Source organism: Rhopalosiphum padi, chromosome 1 (genome assembly GCF_020882245.1).
Source record: "Rhopalosiphum padi isolate XX-2018 chromosome 1, ASM2088224v1, whole genome shotgun sequence".
Classification (NCBI taxonomy): Eukaryota; Metazoa; Arthropoda; class Insecta; order Hemiptera; family Aphididae; genus Rhopalosiphum; species Rhopalosiphum padi.
The window spans coordinates 76,969,221-76,988,898 of NC_083597.1; the positions used below are offsets into that span (position 1 = coordinate 76,969,221).

The 19,678-nt window shown below is 26.2% G+C and overlaps 2 protein-coding genes across 7 annotated transcripts; one reads left to right on the top strand and one right to left on the bottom strand.

The window, feature by feature from the left end:
* The first annotated feature begins 93 nt into the window (after positions 1 to 93).
* LOC132918369 (uncharacterized) lies at positions 94 to 11,498 on the top strand. Of its 4 annotated transcripts, XM_060979566.1 has the most exons (14): positions 94 to 313; positions 592 to 671; positions 2,191 to 2,220; positions 3,114 to 3,140; positions 4,026 to 4,069; positions 4,917 to 4,997; positions 5,074 to 5,280; positions 5,349 to 5,535; positions 5,617 to 5,789; positions 5,852 to 5,953; positions 6,431 to 6,667; positions 7,605 to 8,472; positions 8,503 to 9,822; positions 11,029 to 11,498. In XM_060979566.1, the coding sequence occupies exons 2-14, from the start codon at positions 617 to 619 to the stop codon at positions 11,106 to 11,108; spliced, it is 3,411 nt and encodes a 1,136-aa protein (XP_060835549.1). In that variant the 5' UTR covers positions 94 to 313; positions 592 to 616; the 3' UTR covers positions 11,109 to 11,498. The 4 variants fall into 4 exon arrangements, with proteins under 4 accessions (XP_060835549.1, XP_060835547.1, XP_060835548.1 ...); XM_060979564.1 differs by having other exon boundaries at positions 7,605 to 9,822; XM_060979565.1 differs by lacking the exon at positions 3,114 to 3,140 and having other exon boundaries at positions 7,605 to 9,822.
* Positions 11,499 to 11,810: 312 nt separating this feature from the next.
* LOC132918374 (glycosylated lysosomal membrane protein B-like) lies at positions 11,811 to 19,606 on the bottom strand. 3 transcript variants are annotated; one of them, XM_060979573.1, is made up of 7 exons: positions 19,470 to 19,606; positions 19,169 to 19,257; positions 18,837 to 19,088; positions 17,910 to 18,104; positions 16,330 to 16,554; positions 12,939 to 13,222; positions 11,811 to 12,874 (listed from the first exon to the last, which is right to left on the bottom strand). In XM_060979573.1, exons 1-7 carry the CDS (start codon positions 19,471 to 19,473, stop codon positions 12,706 to 12,708), a joined length of 1,218 nt encoding a protein of 405 aa, XP_060835556.1. In that variant the 5' UTR covers positions 19,474 to 19,606; the 3' UTR covers positions 11,811 to 12,705. The 3 variants fall into 3 exon arrangements, with proteins under 3 accessions (XP_060835556.1, XP_060835555.1, XP_060835557.1); XM_060979572.1 differs by having other exon boundaries at positions 19,437 to 19,597; XM_060979574.1 differs by having other exon boundaries at positions 19,356 to 19,597.
* Positions 19,607 to 19,678: the final 72 nt, after the last annotated feature.

The window sequence follows — 19,678 nt, forward strand, 5'->3', positions numbered from 1 at the left end:
TGATGGTGGTGTGATATATTCTACCATGGTTGTAAATGATTGTATTGTGGTTGTTTGGCTGTTACCATTGTTGATGTGTGATAAAAACACAAGCAGAGCATAAGAAATGTCGGCTCTTGCCCTTTTGGCGTTGACATGTCGCTAAAGCTATAAATTGAAAATTCAACTACGTTTTTACATTAGTATTAATATACTATTATAATTATACTATTATTTATTATTTAGTAACTACTGATTATTGTGGAAGCTGAACTACTGACTACCGAACTGTTACAAAGCTGAGTAAGCTGCTTGCGTCCAATCCTGAATTAAAGTGAGTGAATTCGAATGTTCTTAATTGACTACTATATTACGTGTATGCTAAATATTATATCCATTTAAAAATTGAATGGCACAATATATACATATATCTTATAAATTGTAATATAGTATGGTTTATAGTATTTTCTAATCAAAATATGAATCATTTTTTTATTAGTTTGACACTTTATAATCAGTTTTGTTACATAAATACTAAATAAATTGTATTTAAAAGTTTTAAATTTGTAAATTATCATTTCAATTAATTGTTTTTTTATGACCTAATTGTAGAACTATTTTATAATTGTTTGGAACTATGGCGCTTCCTTCAACATACAAACAAATAGCTATAAATCAACAGTCTCCAGCTCGTAAGTGTTATATTGATATATTTATATTTTACTCAAATATATTATTTGTTATTTTATTGTTTAGTGCAAATTTTTTTTTTCTTATTGCTATTACTTAGGTATTTATGTTTGAATATTTTATTAATTTAGATAGGTAGGTGTTTAATTATAATTATTCAGAAGTTTTGTGTATAGTACATGAAAATTCATGACTTATTTGAAAAGAAATATATTTTAGTTACACAAAATGCTGACATTTCTACTATACTCTGTTCACTGAGAGAACGTAACTTGACGGCAATCAAAATTTGTTGTGATCTGTGCATCACCCATGATCGTAAGGTGGGAGAAATTTTGTTGTTTGGATGATCAATCAAGTTGCGTTCTCTTGATGAATGGAGTATACTTATGTTTGGTTTATTGTAATCATCATTAACTTTTCTATTTAAATGGTAAACTATTTTTTGTATTTTATAACCTGAATTTAAAACGCAGAATAAGTTTCTCAATAATATATTTTTATTTTTAATTGTCTAATGTACTTATAAAGTTTATATGAGCAGATAAGTAAAATAACAGCCAACAACTTCCCGGTCATCTATTGCTACAGTTCTATAATTTTCCGTATTTTATTATATTTTAAATTTGTAAGAAGGTATACTGCATTACTGCTTTATATTTTGAAATTATACACTATGGTTTCTATTTACAAAACATAATTTTTGATTGGTAAAATATAAATATTAAAAAAACAAAGTTAATGCATGTCAAACTATTGTGATTGCTTTATTGAGTCAGCCTGTATTTATTTTATTTTATATTTATATGAACTCGATAAAATATTTTTCAGAGCATGATTATTGCTATATATTATATAAAAAAAAATAGCTTTATAAAGGTTTAGTCACATAGTGTTTAAAGGTAATAAATTGTGGAAACCATAAATTTTATTTCCTTTCTTGATGAAAAAAATTACTGTTGTATACTATAAAAATAATATTAAATTTGCTGCTTTAACTTATTCAGCAACTTTAATAATGAGTGTAATTTAAAATTTAAATCTGTATTTAAATAAAGATTTTAAATACTTCAAAATATTTAATTATTAATCTCTATGCCCATATGTCTGATAAAAATCAATAAATCCATCCAATGATCAACACTTAATTTTACTAGTCTTGTAGTAAACTTATTTATATCAGATATTCAGATATTTTTATATCATGAAGTCAAAATATATTATTTTTTATTTTTATTATGATAGTATTGACTGAAATTATAAAAAATATTCAAGAATCAATCTAATTAGCGCTGTTGTTCAATTAAATTTATTACACTGATAATCTTCTATGTTATTATACATTTTTATTTAAATATGTTTAAAATCAAAAATAAAATATAACAATTTATAATCTATTATTTATAGATTGTATGATTGAGTCTGAAATTCTGCATGTATTATTATAGTCTTATTATACTATTAGTTAGATTTTTTTTTTTTAATTCTTTGGATTTGAGCTTGTAAAATGTGTGCCCACAGGTGCTCCAGTCACATTCAACATATTAAAAGGTAAATTGTATATGTTAAATTATTCTCTAAAGCCATATAAAATTTAAGATGCACTCATTTTTGCACACATACCAAAAATCACAATATTTAAAAAAAATATTTTTCACTATTATTTTTGGTATTTAAAAAGTACCCGCAATTAAATTACATCTTCGATGTTCAAGATATTATTTAAATATGTTGACATAATAATAAATGTACAAGGTTTTAAAATTATAATATTAAATAACTATACCTATTAATTTATTGTTTTTTTTTTCTATGGTTAAATTTAATTATTCATTTATTTAACATGCTAAAATGTATTAACTTTTATAAATACCATAGATATTTAAAAAAAATAAATTGTTTGATATATTTCATAGAAATTGGAACTAAAAAAAAACTCAAGTATAATTAACTTGACTAAAAACATATTATTTATTTAGAAATTTAAAACAAATAAACTTGATTTATTATAAAAAAATAAGTAATTTTTTTTTATTGACTGGGAGTTATTTTTTTTTCAAAAACCTTGTATAACTGTTTTATTTTATAAATGTATACAGCTAATATATTCAAATATTTTTTTGTGGCCAGAAGTTTGGTGGTGGATATAAATCAGTGCACGATTAAAAAAGTTCAATTGTTACAGAACTATTTGGCTTTAAATTTAATTATTTTAATAAATATGTTTAATAAGGGTTTATACTTTTTATTGCATAAAATAATTAAAATCTAAACTCTAAATGTTCTTCTATTCTTTTCTTTTTACATTTATTTTGAGTATTTTTTATTTAATTCTTCTTTGTAATTAATGTGAGCAAAATAAATTTTTTCAAATGAACTATTACTGAGGATTTTTACCTCAAAACAAGTAATACAATGTGTGAATAGTTTCCTAATTTTTTCAGCGACTAAAACGGGATCCTATCAAAATGGTTAGTAAGTCTTATTTACTTATTTTATTTATTCTGTTACTAATATGCATGACTTTTCTTAGATACTTAGATAAAGAGTAGGTTAATACTTATGTACTTATAACTTATATGTTGTTTTAAATTGGTAAGAAAGTGATATTAAAAAATATACATATTATTTTATATTTTCTTTTAGGACATAATTGTTTACTTTATATATAAATGAAAATATTTTTGAAGTATCACTTGCTTATTATTGTGCTTTATGTAATAAGTATTTACTAGATTTGAGTTAATAGCATGTTTTTTTTATAACTGTATGTTATCAGCATGTAATAGCATGCATAACTATGTTAATTCTAATAATATGACTTGATACAATTTCTTTATTTAATCAACTTTATGTCTTCTTTGACATACGTTTTATTTATAAATTACTTAATTAGTAACACACAGAAAAAGTCTTTTATTAGTTAAATTAATTTGATTTATTGATTACAATAATATTATTTATTGACCACTGTTTTATATTATTTTTTGAAATGAAGAAATTTGTTTTTTATTTTAAACAATTAAAATATAACTTTATTAGTACATTTCTTTAATAATAATGATTTGAATTAAATTATATTTTGTAAAAATCAAAACATGATAAAAATTAGTTAAATTTTTAACGGTGTTAAAATAATATTATATACCTAATGATAATTTTTTTATTACATAAACTCTAAAGTTATAAACTAAATTAATTATTTATGTCAACAAATTGTAAATTAACAATTTGTGTTAGTGATTTATTTATGAATAACAATTTATTGTTTATCAAATAAAAAAATAACTTTAAAAAAAAGTAGTTAAGTTTTATTTAATGAATAGATTATATAACATATATTACCTATATTACAGAACGTTTAAGACCTGGTGGAAGTTCTAGCCAATTATCTGGATCTGTAAGTATTTGATTAATATAACACATTTTTAGACAATAAGTATATTTTACGCCAAAGGTAAAATGTAGGGTTAGAACCTCTATTTTGTTAAAAAATATTATCTCAGTTACCTCATAAAAATAAATTAGAGCAAGGACTGCTCACCAGGGAGAAGTATAACCTTGTAATGCCAAGATTAGAACAGGGAAAATAAATTTGTTTGAAAGATAAAATAATAATAATTTAAGTATAGTTAAAATTAATATTTTTAAAAATTGTATTGTCTTTAAGAGAGTGTCCGCGTAGTATTTGTTATCTCTCTCTCTAATCCACGCGCAACATAGCAAATTTTACGTTCACAATAATGACTATAACCATATTAATTTCTCAAATTAGAGTGAATAACCTCGTATAAAATTTAAAGTTAAGAATATTATCTAAGGCATCTCATAATCATTTTATTATATTTTAATTTTAAAACGAGAGTTTTTTAAGATGTATAAATAATTTACAGTTTTAAAAAACTCATAACTCTCTTTAATATTAAAATATAATAAAATGCTTATGTGATGACCTAGATAATGTTCTTAACTTAATATTTTATAAGAGGTCATTTCACTCTAATAAGATAAATTAATATGGTTATAGTCATTATTGTGAACGTAAAATTTGCTATGTTGAGAAAACAAATAGTGCGTTTGCATGCTCTAAATAGTTATTATGTAATATTATACAATTTTAAAATCTGTTAAAAGATGATAATATGAATTTTTTTTACTTATCTTACAACATTTTTAACATTATAAGTTTTTCAAGTATATAAAATATTTTTATAATTAATATAACATAATAAATGGTTTACTTATAGAAAGATCAAAATCAAAGTCCATTCATTCCAAATAGCCATGGAAATCCAGCATTTCATCCTCAAAAAATATCAAAAGCGGCTGTAAGCAATATTCTTTTTTTTTTTATAATAATTGTGTTCATTAATTAATCTATTGCATATTTAAATAATCTTAAAGGCTGATGCTCGTGGTATTAAACCTCCTAAACCACCTGAAAAACCTCTTATGCCATACATGCGATACAGTCGAAAAGTTTGGGATCAAGTAAAGGCAAGTAATCCTGATTTGAAGTTATGGGAAATTGGTAAAATTATTGGACAAATGTGGAGGGATCTTCCAGATGATAACAAACAAGAATACATCGATGATTATGAATCAGAAAAGGTACTAAATAATTGTTAAGATATAATTTTTCATTTTAATAACTTATTTATGATATTTATATATTTAAGTTGACCTATGAAAAAGCTATGAAGTTATATCATACATCGCCGGCTTACTTAGCTTATTTACAAGCAAAGAATAAAGGTAAATTGAATCAAGTAGAAGATAGAGAACCACATGAAAGATCAACAGGCGGTGGTAAACAAGCTGCTGCTGATCGGAGAATTGAAATACAACCAGCAGAAGATGAAGAAGGTATACATAAATAATATAAACTGTGAAATAAAATATAATATTAATAAATATTTACCTATACATATTATTTTTATATTTTAGATCAAGATGATGGATTCAGTGTGAAGCACATAGCTTATGCAAGATACATAAGAAATCATAGATTAATTAACGAAATATTTTCTGATAGTGTTGTTCCTGATGTACGATCAGTGGTCACTACTGCACGTATGCAAGTTTTAAAGAGACAAGTTCAAAGTTTAACCATGCATCAGGTATTACATTATAAATAATAAATTAATCATGCATACATTTAATTATTTATTTTTAATTTTAGAAAAAATTAGAGGCAGAATTACAACAAATTGAAGAAAAATTTGATACTAAAAAAAGAAAATTTATTGAATGTAGTGACACATTCCAACAAGAATTAAAAAAAGTATTGTTAATACATTTATAATTTAATATATATGCACAGTAGCGTCAAATTCAAATATCATGTTCAATCGCTTCAACTCTTAAATAAATTTATCATATAAACTGGGTGGGTGAGTGGGACAACAATTTTAAATTTTGAGTTCAGCGCTACTGAATATGCATCATTATTTAATATATATATTTATGAATGATATAGATAATCGGTAGTGTTTTCATAGTGGTTAAAACAGTGTAAATATACCACTGTCAGGCGTGGATCTGGAAATTAAATAAGGGGAGAGGAGGCTAAATGAAAAAATTGACTTCAAGCACCTTAAAGTATAGGCATTAAGTTTAAGTTTTGAAATATTCTAAGTAGGTACCTAAGGCTTAAGGGAGCGGCTTCATCCCCCATAGCACCCCCCTTTGTATCCTCGTATGAACACAATTGATACTATATAATCCTAAATATAAATTTATTGTTTACTTATTTTTTAAGCACTGTGTTCAAGCTGTATCAGAGGAAGCATTTCAAAAAATGGTAGAACGCCAGGTGGAAATATTGCAAAAAGAACGAACTAAAACTGTGTGCCCACCAGGACCTCCTGAAGAATTTTCTAAAGTACATTGTGAACAACAATTAGAACAAAATGGAGCTATACCATCAATAGAAGAAGACACTTCATGTGTAGTTCCTTCTAGTACCACTGATGATAGTTCAAATATGGAAGTTGAGGTAAAATTTAGAAATATTGGTATATTAATTGTTATAATTTACTGTTTTAAATAACTATCTTGTTGACAAATCTTGCTAGTTTAAAATACTCTAGCTGAAGCCTTTTTTAGTATAATTCTAAGTAAATATTAAGTTTTAAATTAAAATTAAACATCAAGATATAATTATAAGATTTTATTGTTTCAGTATTAATTATTTATTATTTATATCTCAACTATATAATAATAACTGAATATCAATATTTTACTATCTAGTTTTATATTAAATAATAGTTAAAATTCATAACAGCTACACTTTTATAGCTTATAGTGCTTATACCTTATCCAGCGGTGTATTCAGATATTTTTCTAAGGAGGAACATATTATATTTTTAGTAAATTAATTATAAATTATAATAATTATATATTGAATTAATATAAAATATACGAATAAAATGTCTATACCAACTATCCAACTATTATATTTATTTAGTTTTTAAATATTCAATGTATAAATAAAAAAATGACTTTCAACATTTTTCTATAGTTCATTGATTTGGGGAACAAGTGCCCCTATAATCTCTCCCTGGATTGTCATTAATACTATCAATAATGATTTTATAATTTAAGTTTGTCGTTGCAGAATCGTGAATTTAAGCTCCTTCTATGTATATTTTTTTATCTCATTTCGTTTTTCAAGTATAAAAAAAATGATTTGAATAATAGTTGATTATGTGTTAAAAACTTTCAAGTCCTGAATAGCAAATTTTATTCTATCTTACATTATATCATTGTTGATTATATTGACCAAAAGCTTATAATAATATAAAATATATATTATTTAATAATACTAATAGTAAAAATAAAAATAAAGAATGATTATTCTTTTGATACAAGCTTGGTTAATGTATATAAGTTATTATTAGTATTATTAATTTTATACTTTTTTTTATGTTTAGTCTGGTATAACTTCAGACAGTTCATCAAAATCTGAACAACTTGTAATAACAGAAACCAGAGAAAATGGAGAAATTGCTACTTCTCCACCACAATCCTCAAACCAACCTCAACCTCAATTATTAAAAGAGCCACAGCTACCACAAATTCAATCACAACAACCTACTCAATTCCAAGCCCAATCACAGTTTCAACAACAATTATCTCAAACACAGCCTCTGCAGCCTCAGCCTTCTCAACAATCACTACAGCCTCCTCAACAACAAATTTTACAGCCACAGCCTTCATTACAACAATTGCCTCAAGCACAACCTTTATTACAACAATTACCACAAGGACAACCTTCATTACATCAATTGCCACAGTCTCAACCTGAAATACAACAGCTATTACAGCCACATAATTCTTTTCAGCAATTACCACAGCAACCAGCGCCTACAGCATTACAACAACCACCAGAACAAGTCTCTTCACAGCCGCAACCTCAACAACAACACTCTCCTCAACCACAATTGCAGCCACTGAATCATCATCAACAATCCTTACAGTCAAATGTACTGCAGCAACAATCTTTACAACCATCTACACAACAGCAACAGCCTTTACAACCATCTACTCCACAACAGCAACAGCCTTTACAACCATCTACTCCACAGCAGCAGCCTTTACAACCATCTACTCCACAGCAGCAGCCTTTACAGCCATCTATTCCACAGCAGCAGCAGCAGCAGCCTATACAGCCATCTACTCCACAGCAGCAGCAGCCTTTACAGCCATCTACTCCACAGCAGCAGCAGCAGCAGCAGCCTTTACAGCCATCTACTCCACAGCAGCAGCAGCCTTTACAGCCACATCCTCCTCAACAACAACCTTTACAGCTGCAACCTTCTCAACAACAACCTTTACAGCCAAACCCTCAACAACAACCTTTGCAGCCACATACTCAACAGCAACAGCCTTTACCGCCGCATGTTCCACAACAACAACCTTTACAGCCCCATGCCCCACAACAACCTTTGCAGCCAAACCCTCCTCAACAACAACCTTTGCAGCCACATGTTCCACAGCAACAGCTTTTACAACCACATACTCCCCAACAACAGCCTTTACCACCACACGTTCCACAACAACAGTCTTTACAGCCACATGCTTCTCAACAACTTTCTTCTCTACCACATACTCCCCAACAACATTCATTACAGACTCAACTTCAACAGCACCCACAAACTCCACAACAGTCTTCTGTACAACAATCATCAATTCAAACACCTCCACAACAACAATCTCCACAGCCTCAATTACAAACTCCACAGACACAACAATTACCTTCCCCACAGATACAACAATTGCAGTCACCACTTCCACAACAATTACAAACTCCTCAAACACAACTGCAGCCACAACCACTTCCAGCACAGCCTCAATTGCAACCATCGCAGTCGCAATTGCAACCATCGCAGTCGCAATTACAACCACCGCAGTCGCAATTACAACCACCGCAATCGCAATTGCAACCACAGCAGTCTCAAACTCAACAGCCACAATCTCAATCTCAAAGTCAACCACAACCCCCTTCAGTCATGGTGCCGCCACCATCTTCTATTCCACCAGCAATGGGATCAGATTCACCTTCAAATGTTGTTTCATCAACTACAGAATCACCACCAAAATTACCAGAACCTAAAGCTTATTCTGCTCCTCCAACTCAGCCATACCCAACATTATCACAGTCTTATGCTCAAGTACCTCCATTTCAACTATCACAGAACTCTCAAGTTAGTGTTCCGGGTGTATATCCACCAAATCAAGCTCCCGCAAATGCTGCTCCACAACAACCTCATTCAGGTGTGATGCAGCCTCCACAGATTCCCCCCTCTCAAGGAGCTCCATCATCAACCCCGTCAACTGGGTTTCCTCCATATCCACAACAGCAACCTTACTCATCACAAGCGATGCCACCCAGGCCTTACACATACCCCCCACAACCATATCCTCAGTATACACCACATCCATATTATCATCAGGCTCCTTATCAACAGTATCCGCCACCACCTCCACGTGTTGCATATCCTCAACAAATAGGTACTGTTAATCAAGATACAAATCAACCACCACTTGAAAATATGTATAACACACCTTCAATTTCTGGACCATCTGAAAAACCAAATGATGACAATAAGCAATCAATTGATGAAGTGAAATCAACTGAACTAAATACAGGTATTTTTATTATTTATAATGTATTAACATTTCACATGCCATGTGTGTATAGAAGATATGATGTGTGTTGTGGAGTGGAATTTTATTATTTAATAGAGAAGTTAGGGCAATTAAAAAGGAGTTATGGATAGATTTTAATTTATTGATGATGTGAAGTGGTTAATTAGGTGATGCTGCGATTTCAACAGATGTTGGAATGAGATGTTTTTAAACTATTTTTTGGTTTTTTGATTTGATGCGGCTTAATATATCTGTAAGTTTTGGGTGTGTCTGAAGGTATGATTTTTTTTTACTGTGGGTTCCTTCTGCAGTTGCTAGTGGTGTGCTTTGATTCGCATTTTATGCAACATAGATAGTAGTGACACTAGTTTTGTGTGTGCCCGAATTTTTGACAATAGTGGCATGGAGGACTGTTTCCTCTTTGGGTTTTTGAATTTTACAATTGAATTAAATATTTTAGTTATTTTGAATCCTACCTCTATGAGTTCATATTAAAAAAATTTAGTAAAATAATTATAAAACTTGTTTATAAATTATTTATCAGTTTTTTTAAACTTAACTTTGTTAAGTTTTTAATGTGCATTATTTATTAAGATAATAGTGCTTTATTTATTAGTAACAATTTAATTGACTCTATCAATATTTCAAACAAAATAAAAGAATTGTCCTTTTATTTTAATATTAAACCACTTGATTAATATAGCTGAATAATACATTTGATTAGTACAGTAGAATCTCGGTAATCCAACAAATATCAGACTACGCTACTGCCATATTAACCAAAACGGTGGATTAATGAGGGTTCACATAAAAATCATTTTACTTATTGAAAAATTAATAAATACAATAAGGTTATTACCTTCTTATTGTACTTCAACATTAACTGAATAAAAATAGAATATCTAATAGGTTTATTTGGATTTAATCTGTTATTACTTTGTTTTATCGTTTACGATAGTAACTTTATTTACAAATACATATTGGTACGTATACGTTAGTTAATATAGCCGAATTACTGGACGTATCGGATTATAGAAAAGCCAGATTATCGAGATTCTACTGTATTATTATTATTTTTTTAGTAATTTGATTTTCTTTCGGAAGTAACTGAGGATATTTATCATTTTTCTCTACCCATAATTTTTAATTTAAATGAAGGACCTTATATATTTATTAATTATTGTTATTATATTTGTATGTTAATAGTTCATGAGAAACCAGCTGAACAAGAGGAATCAGTTCCTCCTCAATCATCTACAGTAAAACTCGACGAAGTTTCACAATAATAGATTTATAAATGTTTAAAAAAATTAATTGTTTTCATTATCAATATTTACTCTTGTACTAAGTCAAATGACTGATATTGTTTATACTATAATTGAAAGTATTTTCATTTTATAATTATTATTAAGTCCATTTATTTACAAATTTTTTAGAATTAGAATATATGGGTCATGGTGTATAATGTAAATAAAAAAATTGTTTTCATTTTCTCTAAACTCATTAGTTGTCTGATAAGTTCACATCATATTATATTAATTACATTTTTTAATGCTTAATTTTTCAAATAATATGTTTAAAAAAACTGTGTATACCAATGTTTTTAATTAAAATCAAAGTAAAATTATGTTAGGTTATTAATCTAAATAAACAATTTGTGTATAATAAGCGTATAATCAGTTGTTTTTTTTTGCAAGAGTATAGATATCTAGAAATTAAAAGCATGTTCATTAATGTAGTACAAAAATAAAATATATTATTTATATAATAGTTAATTAAGTATATAAAAGAACATATGTTAAGTAAGCATATTAAATATAATTCGTACTACAATAATATATTATAGTGATATAGATTTACATTAATAAACATGGTAAATGCCTAAGTGTAAATTACCAATTGTAAAATGTGATGTCTCATTTCAAAATTTCATATATTGAAATAACAAACAAAAATATGAACTTAATAAGAGAATACAAAAATAAATGTAATTAATATATGCTGATTTATATTTTTATTTCAGTCCCTTCAATTATTTTACATGATTATATTTAATCTATAATAATGGAGATTTTACACTTATACAGCATGTTTACAAAAATATAACTTATAATGTGTAACCATATCACGTATATATATAAATATAAAATGTTATCAAAACCATTGAATTAGAAGGAGATAAAACAAATTTATCTAGAATAACTAAAAATACAGTTAAATGTTTAAAAAAGAAACTTCTATAAAAATAAATCATGTACACAATATATTATTTTATGAATATTATTATCAATACAATTTTCAAGAACAAATTATGTTTTACTTATATTAAAATTAACAATAACCTGTATAATACTTATTACTAAAATAATTATAATAAAGTATTTAAATGAGAGTTATACATGTCAAATAATAAATAAATAAATATATAATACAGTTATAAACATTACAATTGTCTTATTTTAGTCGAAGATTTTTTTTAATATAAGAATATAATATAATTATAATATATATCTGCAATTTTAATTTACAAATAATTACATTATGAATTGGTTTATTATGTACATCTTGAAAAATATAATTTATCTTGTCATAACAAATTTACTTCTAACTTAATAATATTGATTATTACTTTTAGTTAATATTATTATCAAATGGAAACTATTAATTGTCATATTATGAGCAAGTAAAAGTTACTTTGGAATGATTATGTACCATATTAATCACACGTTTATTAAAAATCTTAAAATATATAGGACTAGCTCAAAACTTTAGAACAACAAAATAAAATAGAAAATAATATACTTTGTTTAAGACATTTAAATCTGAGCATAAACTTTGCTAAATTAATAAGCTGTGTTACAGATAATAGGTATTAATCAAGATTCATTGTCCATAAACTATAGAGTTACGTTTACTAGACATCCAACGCATAAATATACAAAATATAAGTATCATTGTTATTGTCAACATTAATAGAAGACTAGCAATGATTGACAACTCTAGAAAACCCAAACTTGAATGGGGAGGTGTACCAATTCCTACCAAAAAGGTCCTGAAATAAATAATTTATTGTTAATAAATACTCTACAACATAATTAAATAAAAACATAACTTACCAATAAGTATAATTAGATTTTGCATAAAATTCATCATTGGGTTGTCCAAAAGACACATTAAATGACTTTAAAAGAAATTGAGAGCTGTTGCCAAATAATGAATTCCCGTACATGTTAAATAGAGGGGTGTTAATCCAGTCATTTTCATAGAGATGATCTTGAATTTCATACTGAATTGTAGAAGAAGAATTTAATGCATGTGTATTTTCTGCTTTATACACAACTGGTTTCCAACTTAGAAAACCACCTCCTTCCACATTTCCTTTTGCATTCAACAAATAATTCTAAAATAAGCACAACATATTAGCACATTATTAAGAGGAAGTAAACTATATGTCTTCTTGGTCTTACAAAGGCCTAATTTTATAAGTTTAAATTTGACGTAATATTATAATATTAATTATAATAATTAGAAATCTATTATCAAACTTACTAAATCTAAAAGGCAAGTTAAAATTGATAATCAGGTAAAAATTAATTTGAATAACTGTTATGAATAAATAATTAAAAACTATTTTATCAGATTTTAGGTTCAGTTAGTGATGAGATTATTTGTAACAGTTATTTACAAAAGTATGTATTTATAACCTGTTTTAAAGAATGACGAATAATTTACATTATATTTTAATAAAAGATGATAATTTAATCTACGTGGTTTGAGGCTAAAAAAGAAAATATAAATCCTAATACCAGTGAAAAATTATTTAATAGTATAATACCCATAGGCGCAAATAGGGGGGCGCTTAGGGGGTATTAGCACCCCCAATTTTAAAAGTAGCACCCTCAAATATTTTTTTTATACTATTACAATCAGTAACTATTCAACGCTATGCCCGGAAAATTAAGAGATTAAGCACCCTCAGTTTTTTTATTGAAATTGCGCCTATGATAATACCTGTTGAGTAAGTTATAAAGTAATATTATACAATTTAAATACTAATTTACAATTTTTAAAGGGTGAAATGTAGTGATCAATGTTTAGTTGATATTATGTTTTTATTTGATGACATTATAAATATTGACCACTGCACTTTGACTGCACTTACAAAAACTTAATTTTAATAAAAGAAATTAAAAAATGGTTTTTTTTTTGTGTGTAGTTTTTGTAATAATGATGATAAATTATATTGTGTTAGTATGCCTGTAAATTTGGCAAGGTGGCCACAATTGTAAATACTGGTCAAGGGTATACATAACGAAACAATTTTCTCCCATTTTAAATTTTCTTATTATGAATTATCCATTATATTCAAAAATTCATAATGACTTTATAAAACATTGTGAACGAAGCTTTGAAAACAATGTTAATAGCTAGTAAAGAAAAGACTAGACTTGCAGTGAAGGAAAATAAAGTAAATAAAAACAGAATATCACTAATTACAGTTTTAGCAGGGGAGTTTGTTGTAAGAATACTAGGAGCGACTGCTCCTTCCCCGAAAATGTGGGAAAAAATGTTTTAAGTTGAACAGATTTAATCATAATTCATAACAGAAGATCAAACATTCAATTAAAAAATAAGTGTAAAATTTAATATTTAACTAAAGAAGAACCTAAAAATATTACATTAGTCCTAGAAATTTAGTTGGTGGGCGAGTTTTTTTTGAAAATTGCTCCTTGTGTTTTGAAGACTCAAACAGCCACTGGGTTTTAGCAGACAGTATATGGTCTAAAAGGTCATACAAAAGTAACTACAACACTCTTTCTGGTGTAGGAAGTATTATTTTTTTAAATTATATTATTTTTATATTAATGTAACTTTATATTATTGTAACTTGTAAGTAAATAAATAAATATAAAACTACATTCTACATATTAATTTAGAGTATGAAAAAGAGATATCTACATATAATTGTAAATAATGGTATATATATATATAATATTTTTTTGCTAAAAATTGATACTGAAACTTAATGTTAATGACTAAACATGTTTTGATAAAAAATAAAAATTGCAACCACTACAAAATTGGATGAAATATTATAATAACAAGAATTTTTAATTTTAACAAGGTTTTATTACTGAATGATTGTAATATTAAATAAAAAATGATACACAACATAAATTTAGCACCTGATAATTTGGTATTTTTAACTTGTTGGAGCATCATAAAAGTGCTAAACATCAATTCTTATTAAACATTTTACAGCTGATTTAATGGCAATAGATTATTTTTACTTATTGCTAAGACTTGATGAACTTAAATCAAATAATTAATTTAAAAAAAACCATAATTACTATACTAAGCGTGAATAATATATGGACCATTTTTTCCACTCTGTATGTATAAATATGGTACATAGGAGTATAAAAAATTAATGACCCAGACACTAGATTAATCATTATGACTGTTAAAGGTGTTACGCAATTGTAAAGCAAATAGATATACATAAAAACATAAATGATAAATTATACACTACATTAACAATACTTAATAGATTTTACTGACAATTAAGAAATTATGTTTAAGATTATTCAGCCAGTAATGAATAATAATTAATGAATATTTACATGCAAACTAAAATTTAATTTAAAACTAGTTATAAAAGAATATTTTACTATTAATTTATGACGTGTTTTGGGAAATGTGTACTCTCTTTATAGTTAAATATGAAAAGAAAAAAAACAGCACGACCAATAGAAAGTTTAAATAATTACAATATCAATGTAATTTTATGTGTATCACAAATGACAATGATAATTAATCAACATTTAACATGTCATTAATTAATAATAAAATATTATTTCATAATTATTTAAGCATTTTCTTTTCATATTTAAACACAAAGGGTACTAATTTCCAAAACACGTCTTTACTTTTGTTTTAAAATTTATTTTAATAACTAAAAATTATTTAAAGTATATTTAATTCTTTATAATACAAAATTTTGCATTCAAAGAATTTTAATAAATTAAATATATACTAACTTTATTAGTTTAAAATTAAATGTTGTTATTTAGTCATGTCAGGTAAAAATGTACCAAATATGTTATAAACAGTTATCACAGCGCAAACAAAATCATACCAATTCAAAATTAGGTACTTGACTTCAATCAATAATTTAGTTAAATAATCATTACAACAACAGTTATAACAATCTTTGAATAGTTTATAAAATGATACATTTTTAGGTATACATTATAGAATGCAATTTAAAAATGGTTTCATAAAATATTGTGACTAAAAATAAAATTTAATAATATAACGATTATGACAAAGTCATAATAATAGTTTTACCACTTATTCAATTTGTGTTTATATTTTAAAAATGTATCATAATAAAATATAATTATTGTTCCATTAGTAGAATAAGTAGTAAATATATATTATTTCATAACTTGAATAATGTGTAAATAATCGTAATAAATAAATAAGCAAATTTTATTAACTTACTAAAAATGTGCCACCAGATAGTTTATCATCTGAAAATGTATTGCTCGATAATTCTTCAGACTTATTGAATGGAAAAGAACTAAAAGTAAGTAATTCGATTGCAAAACGTGATTTGGTAAAATTTGTAGTCAAATTATTAAGTGTAAGTGTTAGTTCGCCAGATTCTGGAGTATGAACAAGATGTGGCAACTTAGATCCGGTATCTTTTTTCCCATATACTTTTAACTATAAATAGATAAAATAATATTTTAAAATCTATATTAACCAAATTTATAACTTATTAGGTATATTAGGTATATCACAATACTAAAAATATTCAAGAATCAAAAAATGCAATCAATTAATTTAGATAATTACAAAACTTCAGTATAAAAATATTGATAATACTAATTTGCAATTGTTCAATAGTTACAAAACAGTTATTATCATGCCTATCTTGTTTATTAACTTATTTTAAAAAACAAAAAAAAAGGTGTTTTTAAAAATTTTAACACAATGATTATAACAAATAATACATTTGATGTAATACGGTGGTGTTATTTAGGGAAGGCAGAGTAGGAATTTGCCTCCCCCCCCCATATCATTAGCAGGCCGCTGTCGGGCCAAGTATGTTTTGTTTTATTTTTTTTAAATACCTTTATACTCGTATTTGATACAAATAGGACATAAATTGAGGTAAAATTCCCCTCAAAATAAGTCATCATTTAGTATAGCTAATAGCATTGAGTATACAATATATCCTCAATGCTAATTGGTAATATTTTGTATCCCTCTACATATTATATATGTAATATTTAGTCTAGTCATTGTGATCTATCAAAGAAATGTGTTTTTTATGCCGAGAGAAACTACTAGTTACTACCCTAGTATGTATATAATTATGTAAAAACTAAGAAGGCTATTTATATTAAGATAAAAATGTAATTGTGAATAAGGACAAAATAAAATAAGTTAATATTAACACATTCATTGCAGATGATGTTAAATGTTACTATTTAACATCGTTTGCATATGCTGAATAATGCCAATTGGTGTCATGTACCTTAAATGCATTACAAATGGTCAGTGATACAATTAAACTTATTATTTTTTTTATGTTTATTGATATTTTAATATATTTTTTAAAACCTCAATGTATTTAATATCACAACAAGTGTGATCCACACTGAACACATTAATAGAAGTTAAACTATAATAGATTTAGTATTATATTTAAAATTTGAGATTTCTTTTTAAAAACTGAGTTACTTATTTTCAATAATTACAATGAATATATTCAATTATTTAAGTTTTAACATTTAGGCAAACCAGTAAAATATTAACATTTAATGGTACAATTAGGTACATCTATGGATAAATATTATGAAACATTAATGTTTTTTTAAATAATAATTGTTTAATAATAAAACTTAAGTACATTAGTTTTTATTTTTACGATTGGTATATTAAAATTAATAACATCTTGACATTTTGTGCTATTAAATTTCAAAATTAATAAATAGCCAATTGACAATTGTCTAACTATTCATACATTTATTTTATCTATAAATGACCTCAAGGCTAACTTCATGATTACTTACCGTAACAGATACAATACCAGTTTTGTTAATGCCAGGCGCTCTATATGAATTAGCAGAGAGAAGAATCTCAACGGATTCATTATTATTGTTTATTGATTGAGTTGTATTCCAATTAAACTTCTTAAAATCCATTTTTATAAAATTTTTGCCATTTTGTATATTTGCTGTGTCATTTACATCATTGAACTCATATAACTAAAGTTAAAACATAGTGTAAAGTTATAAAAATATAAATTTTCATAATTTTTAATATAAATATTAGTGAAATTAGTAATTGACCTTGCCAAAATATAATGTATTCAAAATTATTCTTAACGTAATATTACAACACATTTCTATCAATTAAGATGCCCTATACATGTACCTATTTTTTATATATATTTCTTAGTTAAGTGTGTACAGATTTTAATTATTAGTTATGTAGTGCACGCTACAGTACTATTCTAAAATGTAATGATCTTAATTAATTAATTCAATCAAATTTTATAATTTATTAATACAAATAACAAATTAAAATCCAAGAACATTTAGTATTGGGATAACAAAATGTTAAATTTAAAAGAATTAAATTGCTTAATCACTGGTTTCTATGAATATTTAATAGAATAAATTTAACAATTACTAAACTAAATTATCAGATAATACATAGGTACTTCTCTCCAAACCACAAATTAAAATATACTATAATATAGATATTATTTTAATTTTTTGTACCAAAATGTGCATACCTAGATTTTATTTAAGTAGTGAAAATATTTATTTTATTTATTATGCAGCATAATAATGAATATTAATGGCAAATTTGATAAAAATTATTTTTCATAATAAACTAATAATGCACATTAATTGTTAATACTTAAATGTCTTTGAAACTTAAAAAATATAAATTTACAGCCGATAATCATTAATGTTAAAATATAGACTTACGTTATTGAACACTGATGCAAACGTGTACAGAGGAGACTCGGTAAATTTGATATTGTTGTCCCGATCATCAGTATAATTCACTTGAATAACGGCATCTTTGTTTGTTACTATAACTACCAACGACGGTTTGAAAGTGGCATCGAGTACAAAATGTACAGTATCATTTTCACCATCAGCCCGTATGTATGTAAGTTTTGAAAATTTAGAACAATGATCCTCCAACGGACATCCCGGATTGAATTCAACGTGTAACTATCCAAAAATAAAAACAAGGAAATTAATTGCTCGTCACAAGGACAAGATCCGTAAATAACAGTTTTTAATTAAATTACCTTTCTATCAGCAGCCACATACGTAGTAAATATCGTCAAAACGAACACAATACTTTTAAGCGCTTTCATTGTTTTGCATTCACAGTGCACTAAAGTAAAAAAAAAATGGACCACACACTTATGCGATTTCTGAAGAAATGTTTAAAAATTTAAAATTGTTAATTTACGGTAATTTCAAAACATTTACTTGTTTGGTAAGAACCGAATTAAAACATTAAATAATAATAAAACTAATAAAAGCGATAACTCGACCTATTGGCTATTGTACCTATTGTTCTATTAATAATTGTATTATGTTTACTCATTCAATTGGAATTGTAACCGTCATTGGCCAGCCGAATGCCGATAATGAATTACGCATTCGGGCATCTCGGGTTCGAACAAAAGTGTTACGGTTGTTGCGTGATCGCCAGCTGCAGGCTTCGACTAATAAACATACAGATACAATATTATTATTGTTGTTATTATCAAATATAACGATTTAACATGTATGAAATTAAAATACTCCCA